Source organism: Solanum dulcamara, chromosome 4, assembly GCF_947179165.1.
Source record: "Solanum dulcamara chromosome 4, daSolDulc1.2, whole genome shotgun sequence".
NCBI lineage: Eukaryota > Viridiplantae > Streptophyta > Magnoliopsida > Solanales > Solanaceae > Solanum > Solanum dulcamara.
The window spans coordinates 31,472,494-31,496,778 of NC_077240.1; the positions used below are offsets into that span (position 1 = coordinate 31,472,494).

General features: G+C 35.2%; 1 protein-coding gene across 2 annotated transcripts; it reads left to right on the forward strand.

Annotated features, from left to right (window-relative positions):
• The first annotated feature begins 4,489 nt into the window (after positions 1-4,489).
• LOC129887257 (sucrose nonfermenting 4-like protein) lies at positions 4,490-20,653 on the forward strand. 2 transcript variants are annotated; one of them, XM_055962284.1, is made up of 13 exons: positions 4,490-5,168; positions 5,257-5,341; positions 7,203-7,394; positions 8,012-8,146; positions 8,241-8,300; positions 15,988-16,077; positions 17,162-17,296; positions 18,004-18,148; positions 18,227-18,400; positions 18,617-18,680; positions 18,787-18,856; positions 20,030-20,144; positions 20,284-20,653. In XM_055962284.1, exons 1-13 carry the CDS (start codon positions 5,056-5,058, stop codon positions 20,373-20,375), a joined length of 1,470 nt encoding a protein of 489 aa, XP_055818259.1. In that variant the 5' UTR covers positions 4,490-5,055; the 3' UTR covers positions 20,376-20,653. The 2 variants fall into 2 exon arrangements, with proteins under 2 accessions (XP_055818259.1, XP_055818260.1); XM_055962285.1 differs by having other exon boundaries at positions 7,203-7,385.
• The last annotated feature ends 3,632 nt before the right edge of the window (positions 20,654-24,285 follow it).

The window sequence follows — 24,285 nt, forward strand, 5'->3', positions numbered from 1 at the left end:
AATTACGATAGAAATAAAGCTTGGAAATGAAGGATGCACACCTCGTGTCATACAACCGAAATGACTCTCGCTAGATAGCCGCCCCTTTCTCTCTTTTTACAGCCTCGTGGCGGCCCTTCTTGCCCCAACATACATCCAATGGCATAGAGTGATGCGTCGGTATGAATATGGAACTCCTTATTCCAATCCGAAAACCGAAGGATTAGGTGCTTTAGCAAGAAAAGCCCATCGAATCTTCCTAAGTTATGGAAGTAAATTGTTAGGCGGAGAAGTACAGTATGAATACGTAAAACACGAGGTATCCAGTAAGTATCATAGGCCGACCGAGCTCAGAAACAACAAATATATATATGATGATACTAATAATAACATAAATGGGTCATCAACTACAACTACGGGTGCATTGAGGTACATAAAGAATATACAATAGAAAAAACAACTCACAACAAATAAGTAGTCACAATGATAGATAAAATCACAATATACAGGAAAGAACACAAAAGAGTCCAGTAATGGTGAAGCAAATAACTCGAAAGATGTCATGGGCCATTCGGAATAGCCTTTGAGCTTATCAATATCAAGGAACTAACCCAAAAATATATCAACGGGCCGCCAGAAATTCGCATCTCGAGTTTATCAACAGTGAATATAACAATGTAGCCCGAAGTCAATAAAAGGACTGTCCAGAATCATACCTCGAGATCATCCATAGCAGAAAAAGGCCATAAGCAATAAGATTACCAATACTTCCAAATCCTTATACTTATCCATTAACCAAAATCTTAGTCTTTTAAGTAATTTATCTATTCAAACGTTTTTAGAAAATGGTTAAGCAACCAAGGCAAGTAGCATATCAAATGGTCATGTATCACTCAAAATTGGAGAAAAACCTCGCCAAAGGCATTAGATTACTAACCTGGAACTCCAGCACACCAAAAACACGGCCTTAGGCCCGATAGTTCAATAACATAAGCAAGACAATACACATTCATAACCCAAAAGCACATCAAAAGGGGCAAACGTAACCAACCAAGTCAAACAAATGACATCCTAAGTTTCAAGTCACATAGGAGCAAATTCTAAGGATACGAAACGGTGCAAACAAGACAAGAAAACACTTAAACTAAGGCTTCAATGGCTAAAATTCAAACTAAAATATCAATGATGGCCATTAACTCCTAATTTGCTCAAAAAACTATCAACACTTAAAAACCAACCAAATCATACGATACTACTCATAATATACAAGTTCTAACCAAGCCAAATCTAAAAGAAAGAAACCATAGCCTACCTCAAGGCCGAAACCGCACACGAACCACTAAACTAAAGCCTTTTATTTCTGGATCACCTCCGAACGATACCACTCTACCAAATTATCAAAAAGCACATCGAAACAAAACCAATGATACCCATATTACCACTATTGGAAATAATATAAAAATCGGGTCAAAATTTGACATTGGGACCCGTGCACAAAATTAAAAAACCAACTCCATCACAAGGTCCCAAATAGCTTAAGGAACTTGTTTCTCAAAAATAGACACAATCCGTGCACCGAAAAGGCTAAAATCAGCCCAATCAAAATCAAGCCCTAAGATAGTAAAAAATGCAAGAAAATGATGAATTTACATGAGACTTACGAGATTTTTAGGATGAGGAAGGGTTTTGGAATGTCCCTCCAAGATTTTCCAATGCAGCGCAACAAGAATAGTGAAATTGACCAAGAGGAGCTCTCAAAATCCCAATTTTTCTAAGTCCTGAAATGGGACTTGAACTATTGGAACGAGCATTTTAATTTCACTGAAGCCAGTGGAATTATTCATTACGATCATGGGACCCAAGTCCGCGATCGCGATACCTTGCTAAAATTCCCTTCTCGATCACAATAGTCAACCTCGTAATTGCGGTGACCAACGACTTTTACCTCTGCGATTGCAGCCCTTGGAATTTCTCCCAACGAAAGTCCAAAATTCATTCGGAACCCCGTCAATGTAAACAACCTATGCTATCCAACTGGAAATGACATTTCAGACGCAATAAAATTGATGAAATGACAAAAAGGCCAAAAACTCATTCTGAGCACCTCAGGAATCGAACCAAAGGTCGTTCTAGACCAAACTCAGCATTTCCAACCGCGTTGATGAAATTTTCATCTGAGTGCATTACCCAAAATGTTGACTGAAGTCAAACTTGGCCAGAACTTTAAAGTTAAAACCACACAAACTCAAAACGAAGACTCCAAAACCTGAACCAACCTTTTTTCTAGATTAAAATGGATCTTTCAGAGCTGATGGAACTGTCGGAATTTTCATACAACGACCTAATCTCCGAATGTTGACTAAAGTCAACTCTTTTCACTTTAAACCTCTAAAAAGGAAAAAACTCGCATCAAGCTTACCCAACCACCTCGAGGAGCGTGTCACCCATCCTAACATCACACAAGGGCTATAAAAAAGCTATAGGGAAGGGTGAAATGGAAAAAATACGCAAAAGTAGAGAAATAACCTTGGAGGTCATTACATTGGCAAACTACTTGCTATAGTGCAAATACTATTAACAATTTATTGTCTTAAGACTGTTGAGGATGGTCAATCTGGAGTTGGTTCTGGAAATTTTGAATTGAAGTTGAATCACAATATACTATTGTTACAACTTTTATAACTATTTTCAGACAGTATCTTTCTTTGCCAATCCTTTATGCTATTATTAATTTGTTATACTAAGTAATTATATTTTTTAAGCTCTATACTAAATAATATAATATGCATATAACAATTTATTTTTTATATATACATTTATTACTCACGATCTATACACACGTACAATGCACGTAGACTAAACTAATAATCATAATAAAATGTGGTGAAGTAAATTGAGTAATTCATTTAACTAACACTATAATCTATAAGTTGAAGGGGAGCCTTGGAGTAATTGGTAAAGTTGCTGCCATGTGACCAGGAGGTCACGAGTTCAAGCCTTGAAAACAGTCTCTGGCAGAAATGCAAGGTAAGGCTGCGTACAATAGACCTTTGTGGTCGGGCCCTTTCCCGGACCCTGCGCATAGCAGGAGCTTTAGTGCACCGGGCTTTCCCTTATAATCTATAAGTTGAATATGAATAGTGAAATATGAGATATGCATTGAAACTGAGAGGCTACATCTAGTCCTGGCAGTAATCATATCTAGAGAGGTTAGCCATTCTTTAAAGTTGGAATATAGACGCGTTAACACCTACAAGTGTGGAGTATGTAGCTATCTCTGGCCTTTATGATACTCACGCATAGAAGGTTGACTACTTCTTCTATGTTGTATGTGATCGCTTTATTTATATACTAGTGAAGTTTGAGCAATCCTAATAAATGCATATGCCACAAGTAATTAAATCAAGCTACGCAATCAATTACTTTCTAACATTATCTAATAACTGATTAACCATACAAATATGATTGGTTTCTTTATATAATTCATTATGAAATAAAAAGCTCATAGTTTCAATATTGGAATTTAATGCTTATTATAATGTAAAAATATATAGGAACGATAAAATTTTTATACTTAGATAATCTATCAAACACGTAGCATGCATTTTCTAGTCAAGTACTTAACTTGGGGAAGTAGGCCTCAATTTACCTCAAATAATTTCTCCAATTCACATTGTTCAACTAATTCTAAATACTTCACCCCTCATAATTTAAAATTGAGCAATTTTAAGTAGTTAATTCAAACTATCTCATTAAACCAACTTTCTTCATAGAATTTAATCGTTAACCTTTTAGGGTTTGCAGTTGTTTTTATTCCAAACTCCATCAATCTTGCATCCCTCAATCGTAGTGTAGTACGATTAAAAAATTCTAATAAAAGATTCTAACTCTTATGACATGGAGTATATAATAAACATTACCTAAACAATATTCTCACAAAACTCTAGGTTTTGGATCTCGAAGAACTCCTTTATTCTTTGGTGGAAATCTAAGATTCCAGAACTAATAAGATTTTGTAAAAGAAGCACATCATTAAATACTAAGATTGAACTTTATTACAGACCGTCAAACACTATCTTTTCACTTTTTATCTTCGACTATTTATAACTCATCTCTGTTAAGAAAATATTATTAAATAATGCAATTCTTACTTTATCACAACATAAATTTCATCCGACTATCATGAAAAAGAGCCATTCTCAATCTACCGTTGCGGCATATGATTTTTGTTTGAAATTATTCAATTGCTCAACATTTTCTATCATAATTCCACTCATATATCTCTTTTATCTATTTTTGGCTACCTTTAAAGGTGCAAATTAATCCAAGAACACGACACTAGTAGTAGTATCACTCACAAGTGGAGCATTCCATCTCCGAATTGTCACTTTCGGGTCTGTACTCGCCCCGTTTCCACAGTCCGTTTTGCTGCATCTCACAGGAAAGAATACTTCCCTTGTAATATATTTTCAATTCAAGAAAAAAGGAATTTGGGGAAAAAAAATAATCCTCTAACCATAATTTTTATAGGATTAGGGTTTTCTCCTCTCTCTATAAAATTCTTCATTTCTCTGCCTCTGCCTTTTTCCTTTTTTTTTTGGGCTTCAAAAAATAATTTTTTTTACTCAATTCTCCATATTCCGAGTTTCTCCTTCAAAGTTTTCACATTTCTAGGGTTTTAATTTCTATGATCGACTTCCCTTTCCTTCATGTAGTATCAAGATCGAAGCTTTTTCATAATTCTATCGGAAATTTCAAAATTTTATTTGTCATCCATTAATTTGGGTATTTGCTTAAAATTTTGTTGGGTGGGTAAAGGTGTTGGCTTTCTTCTTTTATACCTTGAGTGGGCTTTGTGTTATTTAATTTTCATTGAATTCAGGTTTTGCTGGTTAGTATTAATTTAAGTTTGAGTTTTTTCGTTTTTTTACTGGGGATTTAAGGTTGCCTAATTGTGTCATGGGTCAACCATGATTAATTAATTTGTCTGGACTGCATTCATCAGATTATATATAAATTTCAGCATTTTAGAGTAGTTTACTATTTGGGGTTGTGTCTAAAAAATTTAGAGAGTGAATGTATCCTTCTGCAATGGATTATGCACGGGATGGTGGCGCGGCTTTGATTCCTACACGCTTTGTATGGCCTTATGGAGGAAGAAGTGTATATCTGAGTGGCACATTTACTGGGTAACTATACGCGGCACACTTATTTGTATAAATGCTCTTTTCCCCTTTAGTATCTTGTGTTTCTTATATGAAGTGCCACTTTTGGAAGGTGGTCTCAATGGCCGATGGCTCCTGTTGAAGGATGTCCAACTGTATTTCAGACTGTTTGCAGCGTACCACCTGGTTACCACCAGGTTTGTTTTGTAGTTTCGATTAATTTTGTAAAGTTTTTGATTTTTTTTGTACAAGTGGCTTAGTAAAAGGTAGTACTATTAGTTTCTGCAGTTATATAGTTGAGGCTTTGCTGGTGAATATCAATCAATTCTGAGTTTTATTCTTGATTTTCAGTAGGAGTAGTATTTTTTAGTTACTAATTAGTTGGTCATATTCGTGAAGGTACTCTTATGGGGGTAGCACTAGCACTAGCACTAGCTTTCACATGTTCGATTATCATTTAAGGCTGTCATGCTATCTATTGTGAATGATCATTTAGTTCTTGTAGATATAGTCGGGTGACCTAACTTCAATCTAGAGCCAAGTTAGAAGATACTTCTCTCTCTATTTTGGAGACTGACTTCGTAAGCTTTCCTTCTACTTGCTGAGACCATTTATTGCCTTGTCTAGTGTGTAAACTTGGTGATGATCTACTTAAATAGTCATTAGATGTTTATTTAACTTATTGACACAAGTACGTTGTCCTGTCATAGGATATTGGTATTCAATGCTTGCTTGATTTAAGGGTTGAATTTACTTTCTGTGTGGACACTCCTGCCATCAAGTGACAATAGAGATGTAACAGAATGAATCGTCTGGGTGGGTGCTGGAGGGGTTGCTAGTAGGCCCTTTTTGGGGTAAGTAAGCCATTTTATTCACTTAAACCAGCATCAACGAGCTGCTGAAGTATATACAATTATGGAAACTCACCCCCCCCCCCCCATTGTGGCACTAAGCATGAAGGGTGCTGAGTAAATCTAGCAGGGTATCTAGATAATATCTGTTATGGTACAATTTTTTTTTTATGTAAGTCCATTTACTGCTTCTGCCTTGCCTTAAAGATGATTCCTTTCCTTCCTCATTGCCCCCAAAGGCAAGCTGGCATAGACCTAGTACTTCTAAATTCTTTGCTGATTTTCTTTCTAGACCAGCATAAAAACATTTCCTTTGCTGCTGCAGGCATCACAATTATTTTAGTCCATATAAATTTTAAGAAAAATGTCTGAGCTGCCTGGCAGATGATTAATTAGTTTTTTTAGATAGCTGCAGCAGACAGATAGTTGATGCTCAGTTTTGGCTGTTCAATTAAAGGCATGCCAAAACTTTGTTTCAGAATTAAGGGAAAATAACAAAGAGAGCCTTTTTTATATGGTTATAATTCAATTTGTGATGATCATAAGTAGAAAGTTCATATTCTTCGGTCATAGATAAACAATTTGTTGGGCAATACTCAACACAATTACCACAAAATATACAGATTCCAAAATCAATACTGTAATTAAGCAATCATTTCTTTCGAATATCAGTTTCCAACTTCCAATCAACAACGGGTAAATCTATAGGACATACATGAACATATACTTCACAAGCAATGCATTTATCAAATTCAAAGTGTATTCAGCCTCGAAACATTCTGATGTGATCAATTTTTCGTAGGGGTATTGAATAGTTATAGGTAAACGATTTGGGTGGGACAAGGTAATCATGAAACCTTGGCCGATGTATCTGGCGGCTCGTATTGTTTATCGACCATAATTTATGAATTCAGTTGTCATAGGGAGCATATGTAAGTGTGAGATCTTGCCAGCATTTCCAATTGCCCTTTCTCTTTCATGCCGGGAGAAGCCTTCAAAGGCCTCATGTAACTCTTGCATCTTACCTGTGTCTCGGAGGTGGTAATCATTTTTATGTGTCATGATTTTGAGTTCTAACATCATTTGCTTTTCTTGATACAGCACTGACAATTTTATTATAATCTTCTTGCTTCTTTTCCTCATTAGATTCGGCATTCAGCTTCCTTAAATGTGATGAAGGATTTATGATTTCATACTTTACTTGCAGTACAAGTTCATTGTTGATGGTGAATGGCGACACGATGAGAACCAACCTTTTGTGAGTGGAAGCTATGGAACAGTCAATACTATCCTCTTGGCCAGAGAATCTGACTACCTTCCAGCAGTACTAACTGCACGAATACCTCCTAGTTCTAACATGGATGTGGATAATCATGCCTTTCAGCGTATGGTTAGTGAGGTTCTACTCATGCAAATTGCTGAATTGCAAATCGGTCATGAATGCTTAGGATATTTGAGACTTCCTTACTGTATCTAATATTATTTTGATGTATTTCTCCATCACATTGTATGGACTAATCTGTACTTGGAGCAGAGGATTTATGCATCTGTATTTTATATATTGTCTTCGTGCACCAATGTTCTTTCTTTATCTAGAGTCAACTTCTGTTTTTCTATTCTAGTTTATGACATGTCGTCAGTTTTTCGGAAAAAGTCAGACATTAAACCTCCATATTAACTGTCTAGTTTATGTTGCTTCTTGTCGAACCAGCTCATTTGTGGTATAAGGGTGTCAATAAGATGGTTATCAGAATCTCCTTTTCAAGCACCCCATGTTGTGAAGTGGATGACTTGACGAACATTTATAAGAACTTATGAATTTATTTTTGAGACACCAGTTACTTTATTTCACTGATTAAATGATAACATAAGTGAGTTTGAAGCACCTGGTGTTCAACTATTGCTGCCTATGTGACCTTTTTATACCCTCCTTAACATATTGTCTTCCTCTAGAGGGAGAGCTAGTAACTTTTGCCTTTTGACTTGTCTAAAAGCTTTTCTTTATGTCTGTCATAGGTAAGAGTGTCGGATGTTGCCTTACCAGATAATGCTTCCAGGATATCACAGACAGATTTAGATATTTCCCGTCACCGTATATCTGCAGTGCTATCAACACATTCAGCTTATGAGTTGCTTCCAGGGTCAAGCAAGGTTTGATCTATTTATCCTATATTCTGTCTGGGTGATGTGATGGGTTATGAGTATGAGTGTTTTGTTGCCTTTTCTGATTTGGACTATTTTTCAGGTTATTGCTTTGGATGTTGACTTGCCCGTAAAGCAAGCATTTCATATTCTTCACGAGCAGGTACATATTTTATCATTCTAGATGGCCTGTTTGTATCATTATAGATATGGAACTTTCAGATCTTGTCACATTTGAGAACTGTTCTTCTGTTGGGGACATGCTTGAAACCTCATTTCCATTAAAAAGGAAAAAAAGCCAGCATGGTCACTAAACAGAAGTGTGTGGAATATCGTCACCGTTGAAGAGTGTGACCATCTCATTTAAAGCCTTGGCTATTAGAGAGAGTGGACTTTTAATTACTTAATTATATTATGTCTCAAAAACAGAGATCAACTGCTTTTTTAAAAATAAAAAAAATCAAAACTTGGCAGTTACAAAGTTGAGTGAATTATCCGGGAGGAGTTCAAGAAGATATTACCTTTTATGGGGGGAAATAGAATCTACATTGCAGTAGGTTTTAAGTCTTACGATATCACCAGGCTTGCAGCCAGAGCTGAAGTTTGGTTTGAATGGGTTGAAAGAAGCCAGAATGTGATATGCAGAACAACTTTCAGCACAAAAACAATGGAATGGTAGTCTTTGTACTCTGAGAAGCTTCAAAAGACTCTGGCATCCATATGAGAAGGTGGAAGCTAAATGAACAATATTCGAACTTCATTTGTTCCAGAAAAACAACAAATTTGGAAGATTTCTAATCCTTGTGATAGTACAAGGAGGGAACCGATCTGTCATTATTATTCCAGAAATACATTTAATGTGGGATGGGGAGACATAGCATTTAAGATTGAAAATTTCGTCAAAGAACATGAAGGAACATTTATTACAAATATTCCTAGGAGGATAGATCCAAAGGATCCTTATGCAGATTCAGTCAGAGCGAGCAAGTTTCAATCAAAAGAAACATCTGAATCTCTGATCAACAACAACAACTCCTCTATCATCATCTTTGGCGGTGATGCTAACCAGAAAACTGGCTTGATGGGAAGTTGTATAGTTGGAAGCTTCAATGGAGAAGAGAACGAGAAACCAACACTTTCAGATATAAGAAAATGGGTGGTGAGTACTTTGAAGAATGGTTTTGGAATTAATACATACAAAATGGGGGCCACTATTTTTTATTTAAGTTTCCAAACAAGCACATGGCTGAGCGTCTTCTTCAAGTTAGTGGGCATGGAAACAATTGAAGATTCATCTCGAATGGTGGTCGCCGATTGTAGGTTGTCGCACCAATTGAGAGGCCTCAATGTGGATAAGAGCAATAGGTCTTGCTCTTTAGTTTTGGATGGAAAAAATGTTCAAAGCCATCGGAAATCAATGTGGTTGATGGAAACGAAGTTTCGAAAAAGGTAAAGATTGTCGACAATGGTCTTACCTTTTTAATTTCTATCTAGAGTGAGTCGAGAATCATGGTGGTTGTTGGAGAGGAGAAGTCTTGCAGGATAAGGATCGTTGGGCAAAAAATCCCTACAATGTTAAAGATAATAGGTTCTTCTTTGATAAAGAGAGGCAAATGAGTTCTTCTGAGCAGATTCCTATTTCAAATAACACAGCTGGCAAGTGCCCATTGACATATAAAATAGAGAAGTTTTTTTTAAAAAAATCAACAACAATGGGCCAAAAGGAAAGCTCAGACAATTGTTTTAAAGGAGCTACATTTAATAAAGGCCCAATTCTCTTTAGGCCAATTTTAACCAAGCTAATATCATGTGCAACTTACAATTAGACCCAATGTTCATGGAAATAGAAGCCTACTGCACAAACCTTGTCTTCTTTGATAGTAGCTCATGAGACATGATATCATAAATCTTAGAAGAAAATTAGCCAACAAGTCCAACAAAAAAATCAAATACAGTAGAAGGGGAAGATTATGTAGATGCAGTGACAAGTATCGATGAAAGGAGAAGCACAAATTGATAGTAACGGTGACCATTCAAGACATGCAATTGGTCGAACTCTGATGATACGAAACATCGAGGATGTTGAACCTTTAAACTCAAGATACCTAGAGGAGGAAAGTGATGGTGAGATGGATGTGTCAATTTGGGTCCATCAATATATAATTAGGTTAAGCAAGGAATTTGGGGTTGAATTTCAAGGTTGTAGAAAGGAAGCTTTGGCTTTATTCAAGAAGATTGATACCAGAAGACGGTCGAATTATGAAGAATCAGAAACAAGGGTCACAAAAACTCCCAAAATTAAAGGCTTACAAGAATTGAAAGGTTTGGCCATAGACACGGAGTTCCAAAGTAAGAGGATGAAATTTAGGGGGAAAGGAAACTCTAGGGTGTTATGGTGAATGTCAAAATAATTTCATGGAATGTGAGGGATTAAATTATAGAGATAAAAGGAGGGTGATCAATTGTTTAGTTCAAAAATGGAAACAAATGTCCTTTGTTTAGAGGAAACTAAATTGGAAAAGGATACTAAGAACTAATAAAGCAGGTGTGGGGGGAGTAGGGGAGTCAAGTATGGGCAACTGGAGGCTAGCAAAACTAGGGGAGGTATTTTGATATTGTGGGATAGCAAGACTTGGGAAGCAGAAGAAGTGGAAGTTGGTGCTTAATACTTTTGACTTGTAGATTCAAGTCGACAACTAATGGTTTTGGTTGGCTCATGATAGGGGTATGTGCACCAAATTGCAATCAGGCTAGGCAAGAGGTATTGTGGGAAGTAGGGGTTGTTAGAAGTTTGTTTACAGGACCTTGGGTGATAGAGGTGATTTTAATATTGCTAGATTTGCTTCAGAGAAGAAGAATTGCTCCAGAACGTCTACATATATGTCTAAATTTTTTGATTTTATTGAGGATATGGAGTTGATTGATCCTCAACTAGATGGGAGAAGCTATACCTGGACTATAGGGAACAACCTGAAAACCTCTTCCTGGATTGACGGGTTCCTATACTCTACTGAATGGGGAGAAAATTTCAATTATATTAATCAAGAGATTCTTCCTAGAATCTGTTCTGATCACACACCAATTGCGCTTCAGAGTCGTAGTTGGGAACACAAATTCTTATTTCAAATTTGAAGGATGGTGGCTAGAAACTGAAGGTTTCAATGAGAAAGTTGAGGTTTGGTGGGATCCATTATTATTAACGGAAGGCCATATTATATTTCAGTGATCAAGTTAAAAGCTTTGAAGGCTAAATTGAAACATTAGATCTCAAGCACCTATGAGAAGTTGGAAAAGAGTAAATATCTAATTCTGTGCAAAATTGCAGAGATTGACAATATTCAACAAAATTAATCTTTAACTAAAGAAGAGGCCATTCAGAAAGCTAATTTGTTCATGAATTTGAAGATTATGGTAAGAAGGAAGAGAGAACATGGAGACAAAGATCAAGAATATTGTGGATTTAATTGGGTGATAAAAACACAAAATTCTTTCAGAGAATTGCAAATGCTTGCAAGAGGAATAATCACATTGATCATCTACTGGTAGGAGGAGAAGATATTGTGGGGACAGAGGCCATTAAAAGGGAGATCATTACCTATATCAGAAGCTCTATTCTGAAAATTAGAAAGGGGCACTATTACAACATGTACCAGTGTCCTTCCATAAACACAAAGGACCCAACATGAATTGCAAAAACCTTTTGTGGAGAATGAAGTTTTAGATGGTCTCAAGGCATGTGCAATAGATAAAGCACTAGGTCCAGATGGGTACACTCTGGGGTTCTTTGTTCATTGTTGGGAGGTCTTAAAGAATGATGTGATGTCCATTATGCACAACTTTCATTCTCAAGAAGTCTTTTGGGAAGAGTTTCAATGCAACTTACATAGCTTTTATTCTCAAAAAGAATTGGGCTAGGGAATTGAGAGATTTCAAACTTATAAGTTTAATAGGGAGCATATATAAATTGATATCTAAGATCCTTACGGAGATACAGAAGAAAGTGATGCACAAATTAGTAGATACTCAACAAATGACATTCTTGAAGAGCAGAAAGATTATAGATGCATTCTTATTGCCATTGAATGCATAGATTTATGAATGAAAGACAAGACACCACTCATGATGTGCAAATCGAATATTGAAAAGGCATATGACCATGTGAATTGAAGTTTTTTTGCTTGGAATTCTACAAAAGATGGGTTTGGAGGGAAATGGATTAGATGGATAAGATCTTGTATTGTCATTGTTAGGTTCTCGGTTCTAACAACTACCTCACATGAAGTTTTTTTTCCTTCTCAAAGACAAGGTGATCCATTATTGCCTTTCTATTCATTCTGGTGATGGAAAGACTTGACAATATGGTGAAGAGTGCCCATAATTATGGCTGGATAGGAGGTTTCAACGTAGCAAAGGAACAGGATGGAAGAGAGGAAGTAATACACTTTACAATATGCTGATGAAGCTCTCATATTCCGTGTTGCAGAGGAGAGGCAGTTGAAGTATTTGAGGATTATTCTTATTCTCTTTGAGGCTGTTTTAGGCCTTCACATTAACCGGAGAAAAAATCTTATTTTCCCCATTAATGAGGTGGCTGGGATTCGGGGTGGCCTAGTGGTTTGAGCTTGGGGCTTTCATGTTGGAGGTCTTAAGTTCAAAACCCCTTGCCAACGAAAGCAAGGGATTTGTCTTTTGGATCGAGCTCGTCGCACCGGACTTGCCTAGTGCGAGTTACCTCTTTTGTGTGGTTTGCGAACTATTGCATAGGAGCGGAGGTTTTACCCTGTGCGCACCTAAATGGTAGCTACTGTGGGTTTCCCATGTCATCAAAAAAATTAGGTAGCTAGGATTCATCAGTTTGCTGAAATTTTGGGTGGAGAGATAGGTAAGATTCCAACAATTTACTTAGGAATGCCTCTGGATGCAAATAGTAAATCAAGAGATGTATAGAATGATGTCACGGAAAGATGTGAAAAAAGATTGACTAGATGGAAATCACAATACTTGTCTATGGGTGGTAGATTGGTATCAACTCTATATTAGATGCCTTACCTACCTATTTGATTTCATTATTTCCTCTTTCCGCTAATGCAGATGAAAGAATCGATGCTCTTAGGAGGATTTTTTTTGTGGCAAGGAGGCAAGGAGGAAAAAAGCTATCATTTAGTCATATGGGACACCTTAATTTTGATTAAGAAAGATGGAGGGTTGGGTATTAGAAATTTGAGAAATCAGAATAGAACAGAAGTCTCCTGATGAAATGGCTTTGGAGACTACCCGTGGAAGAGCACTCTTTATGGGGCACTGTGATACAAGCTAAATATGAAAATGAAGGTTTTGGAGGACAAAAGAAGTAAACACTACATATGGCACAAGTTTGTGGGGATCAATCTGGAACCTATGGCATGTATTCTTTGCAAAGACTAGTTTTAATGTGGAAGATGGCAAGAGGATCTTGTTCTGGGAAGATAACTGGCTAGGGAATGGAAGTCTTAACCATATGTTCCCTGACATTTATATTTTAAATCAACAACATGATTCTACTTTACAGGAAGTGTGGTCAAATCAAGGTTGGAACTTGACCTATATAAGATTGATGCAAGACTGGGAGATGGAAAGATTGGCCAACTTTTATGGCACTCAAGACCAGTGCAAGGGAGGGGCTACAGGAAGGAAAAGGCATTCGAAGATGGAAATGCCAAAGCAAGGGCATTTTTACTGTAAGCTCTGCCTATAAGGACATAAAGCAGATGGGTTCTCGGATCAGATTTTAACCTTGGAAGCTTACTTGGAAAGTAAAAATTCCATACAAAGTAGCTATTTTCACTTGGTTGGTTGTGAAAGAAACGGTTTTAACTCAGGAGAATGTACAGAAGAGGGGCAAACATATGTGCTCCAGATGTTATTTTTGTGAGCATAATGCAGAGACAATTAACCATCTGTTTCTTCATTGTAAAGTGGTTAGCCAACTTTGGAATCTATTTACCAGCTTCTGAGGCATAAGGTGGACGATGCCAGGAAGAACAGGGGAGGCACTAACTAGCTGTAATTTTGAGGTCGGTGGTAGCACTAAAAAGACATGGAGAATTGTCCCAGCAGTAATATGGTGGATCATTTGGAAAGAGAGAAACTCTAGGTGTTTTGAAGGCAATAGTAGCTCTTTGCAAAAGTTAAAAATGAATTGTATTATAAGTTTTTGTTATTGGTGCAGCTCAGAGTCTATAGATGACCCAGTTTCTATAGTGGACATCATAGGATCCTTGTAAGATGAGATAGGATTTAGTGTTAATCTATTCTTTTTACTCTTTTGGATGTAGATTCAATGATGTGATTTTGGCTTCCAGCACTTTCTGCTCATGATTTATATACAGTCTGTTACCTTGTCAAAAATAGAAGAAGTGTGTGGATGTCAACAGTCCATATATGTGGAATTTAGTGCTAATCAATCACCTATCTCTCTTAGAAAATAATATTTTGTCTTTTGTGATTTCTTATGCATTATTGTAGAGTTTCTGATCAAAATCATCCCTGTTATATCAATTAAAATTTCATTACATACTTGTAAGTTGTAATAATTCACTCAACCTGAAATATTCCTTAAGTTTTAAAACTTGATCAAAAACATCCCTCTGTTTACTTTTCCATCCATTTCTAGCAGTGCCTTCTTCTCTCATATGCACTGCATTTGTTTTTTATTTTTTGATAAATTACCACAACCTAATTAAAGAATTAAAACAGACTAACAGACTTCGCGGACGATATTAAACCAGTAATAACGATGCCTTCTGCTGCAGCTTCTTTAATATTCCCACTCAAAATCCTGTATGAAATCAATCTCTTCTCTCCTGCTCTGGTTTTCGAGTCTAGTGATTATTTTTGGTTACACTCCTCATCAGGAAGGTGATGATTTCTGGATTGGGAATGAGTTTTATGGAAACATCAACTGTAACATTGCCGTCTACTTATTAATAATGAAAGATGAAATGTAAAAAAAAAAAGTTAAGAAGAAAACACAAGTTATTTTCAGAAGTGATGGTCGTCGTCGGCTTTGCCTATCTCGGGCAGCAGACAATATGTATTCACAGTCCAGCACAGTATAATTGGCATCACTAATTCATTGTAGGAGCTGAATACTCTCATTCAGAAGTTGAATCCAACAACATAACTTTAGAACCCCAAAAAGATTTCTACATATGAAAATTATACCATTTTCTAAATGTGGGCCTTCCTAAGTTAGAACTCAAAATAAATCCTCACTTTCACTATTGGTTGCTTGGATAAGGAAAAGCAAAAATGAGTATCTATGTAGAAACAAGGTGGTCTTTACCTAATTTGATCCATAGATTTGATCAATCTAAATCAATCAGCCATCATGAAATAAATGTTTCAGGAGGTGAAACATGTCTTTAGTGTTTTTGTTCTTTAAATGAGACTGTAGGAATTTAACAAAAAAGGAAAAAAAAAGATAAGTGGGCATGTGAGAGAAGAAGCACCATTGGAAATGGATGGAAAAGTTAACCAAGGGATGTTTTTGGTCAAGTTTAAAAATCTTGAGGGATGTTTCAGGTCAAGAGAGATGGTATAACTTATAAGGATGTAATGAAAATTTTGATGTGACAATAAGGTTGATTTTGGTCAGAAACTCCATTATAAGACTCATTTTCTAGAATTGGGAATGGAGTGACTTGTTAGCTATACTACTTACTACTGCCTTTTTCTGCAGCCACACTCTTTGTATTAGCATAATTTGAAATAAGATTAGGCATTTCACTCTTCATTATGCTGTTTATACTTCTGCATATTCTTTTACTGAATATATTATAAAATATGTTTCTGAGCCATGTTATTTTCAGGGTATTCCTATGGCTCCATTATGGGATTTCAGCAGGGCACAATTTGTTGGAGTCCTTAGTGCTTTGGATTTTATTTTAATCATGAGAGAGGTAAACAGAGCTCCTTGCAAGTTTTGGTTATGTTTTTTAATATGCTTTTAGCAGTAATATGCTGTTATAATCATTTGTATTTCTTCCAACATCTTGTACGGCTTCTATTTTGTTATGAATTAAGGGACGCTGGTCCTTTTATTTTGGCTTACAATGTGATCTGGCCGGTACCATTAGTGGTTTATACTTCTAGTACTGTTTTGGAGGTGCCTTTGATCAGTCTCATCTATAGACAGTTGTGCTGAAAGTGAAGTATGCATAAAGTGACATTTTAAGATAGCCCTTTGGTTTGATTTTATGCGTGCTTCCTATCGTAATATGACGCACTGTGCATATTGGATATACCAATGCTTTTATTAGATGTTTGAGCGGGGTTGTCTTTGTCTCGCATCTATTGTCTCAAAACTCTACAGAAATAATTTTCCCCTCTCTTTAAGCTGAGAACCTGCACCATGTTGGAACTTGGCTGCCTCCATACTAAGAAAGGAGGAAATTTTCAAAAAAGAAATAGATGATACCCGAAAGTTTTACATGATGACTAAGCAAGTGTGTAGCCAAATTACTTAAAACTAGACTTAATGTCTTTCTACCTGTGTTGTTATTTCTTGTGTGATTTCTATGTTGAAAGTTTCTCTTGTTAGCATAATGTTCACTTGCTGATACTGTCCTCTTGCATTCCATCAAAACGTGGGTTTATGAGGTGGAATATAGCTAGGTTTATGTATTTTGGCTTTTCCCCCAACTTTTGTGGTCTTACAGCCATGCTTCATTTCAATATCAATTATCAATTAGTTGACTACACCTAAATAGGCTTATGAGACCATTCAGTTTATCTTCTTGCTGATTGCCCTTTCTTTTTGGTTAATCTTTTAGGTCACCGTGTCATGATAGTCTTACTGCTAACTTGCTGCTGGAAGTAGTAGAATTTCTTGCAATTTTTTTTCGTTGTAGTTGTAGTTTCATTGTGTTGTTAATGATGAATCTGTGGTGTATTTTCCCTTATTAATATGTTTTGAGAAGACACTGTATCTTTAACTCTTTTTTCCCATAACTGAATGTAAAAAAATTTCGTGACCTGTTGCAGCTTGGGAGTCATGGTTCCAATCTGACAGAGGAAGAGCTTGAGACACATACTATATCTGCATGGAAAGAGGCAAAATCTTACTTGAGCAGACAAGCCAATGAGCTTGGTAAATCAGCTCCACGGCGACTTGTTTGGGTGAGTTGGTTTGGCCTGCTTGAATATGTCAGTGTGCAAAGTGCAGATTTAACTTTATCCCTTCGACTTTCAGTTCTGATCGATTCTTTCGATTATTGTTAACACTTAAAATCCTTATATGTTCTGTGTACTTGCTGTAATGTTGCCATCCATATATGGTACTGCAACTTACAGATTTTAGTTAAATGAAATCTTCAAGCATTTGAACCACGCTTTGTTGTAATTGATGGGATACAATTGAGGGCGGATAGCTGGGGAATAAGAACTTGCACTTTCATGGTTCTTTGAGAGTAGATAATTAGACTGAAATAGTTTATATCGTCTTGTTATCGTATCCTATGTCTTGGAATCAATCATGACTTTGATGATTAAAAATGAAAATGATGAAAGCCTACTTAGATCATCTCAATCTTGCTTCTATGGATTGCATGCATTTTTTTCAATTTTGCAAGAGGGAATAGCATTGCCTGTGCCTATTTAATCACTACTTATGTGCTGTATCAATGTGAGACTAGTTGATTAAATTTGTTTAGTTGCATCTGGCTGTTGTGACACTTTTCCTGCTAAGATGCCCCTTGCCTTTTCTTTTACTTCTGTTAGTCCCTTGTCCTGGTTTATGAATCAGAGACTTCAATTGTGTATTTAGGACCTACTGCTGCTAGTCAATTACTTCTTTTACATGCCTTGACTTTCACTGTTCTATGCAGTCAGGGCCAGATAACAACTTGAAGGATGTGGCATTGGAAATTTTGCAAAATGGGGTGGCTACGGTACCTATAATTCATTCACCAGCTCATGATGGATCATATCCTCAGCTATTATATCTTGCTTCTCTTTCTGAAATACTAAAACGTGAGTTTTTGTTTTTTTATTTTTCTTGGGTTTTCACTGAATCTTGCTATTGTGGCTCACAGCTTTGTTAATTTTCAGATATTTGTAGGTATTTCAAGCATTCTCCAGAGTCTTTACCTATACTTAAGTTGCCAATTGGTGCAATTCCTTTGGGCACATGGGTTCCGAAAATTGGAGAGCCAAATCGACAACCCCTGGCAATGCTGAGGCCTACTGCTTCTCTAAATGCAGCATTGAATTTGTTAGTGCAAGGTTATACCTTTCTCAGTCTTTTGGCTAAAATCAAGTATGGTTGCTAGTAATATACTTCCCCACTAAATAATTTATTAAGCCCATTATTATCGCTGACGAATGTGAATTCTCAATATTTATAATCTTTAAGATATTTGCTCACATGGTGATAAGTTTTGGCTAGTGAGTCAATAAACTGTCTATATCTCTTATGCATGTTTTTTGTTCCCTTTGCAGCTCAAGTTAGTGCAATTCCCATTGTTGATGATAATGACTCCCTGCTGGATATATACTCCCGAAGGTTTATAAATGATTTGTTGTTTCTCCATATTCAAACTTGTAGATTTTGTAGTGTATGTAGACTTCCATTGGTTAATTTGCTGAATGCCTGAATCTATGGCTGGCAGTGATATTACAGCTTTGGCCAAGGACAAGATCTACACGCACATCAATCTTGAGGAAATGAGTATTCATCAGGTACTGTGCCTTGAGTTCAATTTAAGTATATTTCTAGCTTCAATAGGTGTAGTTCAGGGGTTTGACTGCTGGGCCTGTGATTTTATGCCCTTCTTCTCACTGGTGTGTTGAGGGTGCCCTTTCCAGGAAGGTGTAATCTTAGTTTCCTCCTAACCATTCTCAATGCAACTACGCTTCAGTCTCACTTAGTGGGTTAGCTGATTGGGTGGTCTGTGTGATCTTTCTGTACCCTCAGAGGATTCACCATGATTTGACTATTTATGTTGGCTGTTAACCTTCCGTGTCCCTCCTCTTTTGAGACCAGCTTTGCTATTCACATAGGCAGAGTTACCATTCTCTCAATAAATGACTCACACTCAAATTAGAAAATCAGGAAATGTGTCTTGCATATTTGCTTGGATAGGTGTGTGGACTATATTTTCTGTGGAGAGTATTCTGAAACTCAATTTGAACTGGATGCCAGCAGTAATGAAGTTTCTCGCGAGAATATATGTTTTGCATCTGGATAAGAAAATTGTTGCTCGAGAGTCTTTGAACTAGTGGATACTACCAGAACCTGTCAGAAGGATTCTTAAGTTCTGGTGGTAAATTATAGCATGGCCATTGTTGATTTTCTCAGTGCATTACATAATCTGTAATGGTTCTCTGTTCGGTGTAACTTCTCACAGCAATCACTTTTTCTGGTATTTCAATAAAGTTACTTTCAACCGATGCTTTGATGGCCTATCAACTCCTCACCACACTCTTAAAGCTAGATGTCTTTTATATAGTTGCCAGAATTTAGCCCACCTTTGGATTTTATCAGCTCCTTTGCTCTAGCACTTTTCATACCAAGCTGTCTTCTCCTTCCCTCTTTTGTACTTATCGCATCCTCTTGATGCCTATTATACATATAAATTTCTTATTTTATAAAAAAAATAATTACTTTTGACCTAACCAAAAGAAAGAAAAAGATTCTTAGTTTTGGCGGTCTCTGTTGCTATAATCAACGCCTAACCACTGAGATACTTCTGGGTGGAAATTTCATGTCTTTCTAGCTTAAATCTATTTGCTCAGTGTGGAGCTTATAGTTTGCTTCTTATAGAAGTGACTATTTATAGGTACGAAGCTACATTATTATCTAATTTATTTTTTTGAGGGTTAATTTCCATTCATTTGTATATGTTTTTGTAGGCATTGCAACTTGCAGAAGAACCATATGCAACTTATGGGTTGAGCAGTCAAAAATGTCACATGTGTTTACGGTCTGATCCATTGCATGAAGTGATGGAAAGATTGTCCAGACCTGGTAAAGCTTCTGTCCTCTTATTATTATACATTACTTTTTTAACACTTGTTAATTTTCCTATCTGTTCAGTTATAATACTAAATCTTCTTGGCCTGTGATCTTTTCATGCGCAGTAGTAACTTGTTGATATCGTTTGCAGGGGTTAGGCGGCTTGTTGTTGTGGAAGCGGGAAGCAAACGTGTAGAGGGTATTATATCACTGGGTGACATTTTCAAGTTCTTGCTTGGGTAGATGAATCAAACAATTGACAAGAGATGTGATTTTGATGGTGGTTGCCTAATCTGTGTTGCTCATAGCTCATGGTGCACCCCATTATTTGAACCCGATTCTTTCGTGTATACAATTGATTGGCCCCAAGTATAATGGCCTGGTCTTTTAGGATGTTAGGCTAAAGAATTGAGGAATGTAAATTTTCACAATTGTTTCCCTCCTTTTTACAGTTACTAAAGGATTAAGATCAGTTGTCCATCTTTTCCTTAATAAGTATGATTAGTCAGGTTATGCAGTCATTATAGTTATTATTACAAAATGATAAATACAGTAAAAATCATACTACTTGTTAATAGTTTTATCATGCAGTTATTATGAAAAAGTGAAAAGAGGAGGAGTTGTTCCAATAATGATCTCTCTTTTATTTTGGCTTCGCTAGGGGCTACGATGAATTGATTTCATAACATATTATTAGTGCCGTGGAACCTCAAATCGTGTGTTGGAGTTTTGGATTAGCAAATGACATATTAGTTTTATATAGTGAATAAGATTTAGTTTATTAGAGTGTAATTAGTTATAATGTAACTTCGTGTCTAAATTGAAAATACATAATGAAATTGTCTTATGTTAATATCTAATTTTATTTATGCAGAATTCATCTGTCGTTCTTTAAAGTTGACATCAATATTTACTTAGGCACTTTAAGTACGTTTTGTTTTGTGTATTTTAAACACTTGTAGTAGGAGCCTTTTGTGTCATTTTGATATTTTTTGTTAACATGATATAGTGAGTGTGATACGTGAAATGCTTATATTTTGTTAATTTTTATTTTTCTCCTTTTTCCGTTCTCAAACTTTCTACCTTTTTTGCCAAGCTTAAACTCCTTTCAGATGTTCCAATTCAAATTTGTTTTCAACCAATTCTCTTTGGATCTTCTTCTTCATTGTCTTATTTTTGGGGATCTACCATTACTATTACTGCCAAACCAACACAAACTTAAAGTGGGAATAAGGAAAAAGACGTAAAAGAGAAAAATAGATGGTGAATTCATACTTGAATAATGTCAAGACTCCATTTTTCTAACCCAATTCATTCTTTGATTATTAGATGAAAACATCAATTCTTTAATTCTAATGATTAGTCAATCTTTTAAGTTAAAGATTCCTACTTCTTTATTGAATGAATTTTTATAAAAGATGAGAGAGTTTCAAGGTATGGGACACGTGACGTGTGAGCTGTGTGGGGGTGGGATTTATTTCTGCAAAAGAGATTTTTGGTTGTGGTGGAGAACATGATTGGGTGGGGGTTGAGGGGAGGAGTAAACAATTTTTTTTAGAACATTATTTTTATTTTGTTTATTAGATAGATTTTAAAATAGTTTGTTTTTTTTCTTTTACTTAATGTAACACGTAATTATTTAATTAGTCGTTTGATACGTGATTAGCAAGTGTATTATCTTCTTAATTTTTGTTCTTGATAGTAAAAAAAATGCCGAAACAACACATCGGACTCCTACTACAAGTTTTTAAATGGATAAAGCCTACTTGATATGTCTAAGTGAAAGTTGGTGCCGATTTTAAGGGGCTGTCAATAAATTCCACCTTCGATTTATAGATTGAATGATTGATAAATTGATATGCTCTTACATATATATTATTTTACCTTTTGGGGGCCGGAGGATCCAAAATGCGGATTTCGATATAAATTATCAAGGTAATGATCCTCTAATATTATACTCGATTTTTATAACATTTCAACCATACACAAAGGGGCTGATCTGATAGTGCGTATTGGCCGGTTCAATACTATACTTCTTGCTTTTAGAGCCGGAAGTGTGAGAGATCTAGCCCTTGTTCTAACTAAATTCTCTTGTTTCACTCCCATTATATTCGGCTTGCCATTCCAGTCATTGAAAAATCGAGCGAGAATGATAAGGACGCACAAACCAAAAAGGATATTATGCAAAAATGTGATTCGCCAAGTTGCCCCCCCCCCCTCCCCCAAAAAAAAGTCCAACCTATCAAACTAGGAATATAAAGACCTCTCCTTCAAGAGTAGAATTTGAGGATTTTATACCTAAATTTCTAAAATAATAAATTGGAAATTTAACAATGAAATTAGACTAAAAGAAACTACTTAGAGAATCATATTTACAGCTTATGTGTAGTTATTCTGTGTAAATCATTTTGGAATATAACTAAGTTGACTTTGATTTTTCTTTCTTTCTGAAATTACAAAATGGATCGTCCAAATGTAATTTAATGTGTTATTCTGGATCTCGTGTATATTTAGGCTATTGAATGTTTTTTTTGGTAGGACGTGCTATTTCTAATAGTGTTCCTTGCACAATATAAAATCAGATAAGTTAGTGAATTTCGCATGGTAAATATATTTAATAGCTAGTAATAAAAAAAATTAGCATTAAAATATTCTTCAACTTAACAAGATAAATTCTAACTTTTATTGTGAAAATATTATATGATGTATCCATTTTTAGGATTTTTCTTTAAAACCTAGCTGATTTTGAAAAACAATATATAAATATTACTTTGTCAGCTTTTGTTGCAAAAGTTGGTATTGACAAAGCTAAAAGAGTAGAAGAGTAGGAGAAAAAATTAGATGGCTAGTTAGTTATGATATGAGGACAATGTAAGATTTTTTCAATAAAAATGCAACAATTGATCACCAACTGAATTGATTTGAATAAGTTATATATAAAATTGAGAAAAAACTTGAATAAGTAAATTTTGAATTTATGATAAACAAAAGATTCAAACTTTAGAGCATGTTTGGAAATCCACAATGTAATTGAGATTTGGTGTAATTGGGTGTAATTACATTCTTTGACATGTTTGGTAGACCAAGTAATTGCTTGGTAAGAGAGAAATTGAGTGTAATTGAACGGGAGTAATTACACTCTTTAATTATCAAGAGAGGGTAAGGAATTGATGTAATTACATCATGTAATTACATGAAGCTTTTTAAAATTCTTCTTTTATTTATATTTATATTTTTTTCATTTTAATTTATTTTTTATTTCTACTATTTTTTAAAAATATTTTTATTATTCTAATATTTTCTAAATATATATTTTTTATTTTTTATTTATATTTTATTTCATTTTCATTCTCATCCTTTACTTTTTCATCACATTACCTTCTCCGAGATATGGAAAGGGGGTTCAGATACAGGCTGACATTAAAGGAAGCGCTTTCAGCACACACTTAAACAATCGTGTACTTGGGAGGCTTAGGGATAATCAGGCTCGAACTGATGACTTCCACCACGTCAAGGTGACACTCTACCGCTGAGTTATATCCCTTCCCCGCCCCATGCAATTTTTCATATTATTTGCTTATTTATTATTCTATTTCTTTTTAAAAATAATTTTGTTAGTATTCTAATTTTTAAAATCATATTTATGTACGTTGTGTTAAAATTTGATATAAGAGTATTATGTTAATTTTTTTGTTTTGAATTTAGGATTTATATCATATTTTCAATTTCATTTGTTTTAGTACTATTGACTTGATATTTCACATTACAAAACATTTATTTTTTAGTTAAACTTGATAGATTTTTTTTTTTGTCAAATGTTTTAATAATTTTATGACAATATATTTATAATATTAACATTTTTGTCAAACATACATTTCATAATGTTCATAAAAATCTTATACATTTAGTTGTTTGATTAAATTATTTAAAATATTCTAATTTTAAAAATATAAATAAATTATTTTTTTTATAATATAAGTTAAGAACATATGTTTATTATTTAATATTTAATTTAATATTATTTATAAAGATCCTTATTTGTCTAATATAAATTTTAAATTTAGAAAATTAACTTTTATTTTTAAAATTTAATATAATTTTGTAATTACACTTGTGCAACAAAACAGAACAATTGTAATTACACTAGAATGAC

Bases quoted from the DNA above. Each gene is read 5' to 3' on its own strand.
- LOC129887257 (XM_055962284.1), top strand. From the start codon at position 5,056: ATGTATCCTTCTGCAATGGATTATGCACGGGATGGTGGCGCGGCTTTG. The intron at 18,149-18,226 runs GTGAGTTTTTGT...GTTAATTTTCAG, and splicing joins TCTTTCTGAAATACTAAAAC to ATATTTGTAGGTATTTCAAG. The intron at 20,145-20,283 runs GTAAAGCTTCTG...TATCGTTTGCAG, and splicing joins GGAAAGATTGTCCAGACCTG to GGGTTAGGCGGCTTGTTGTT.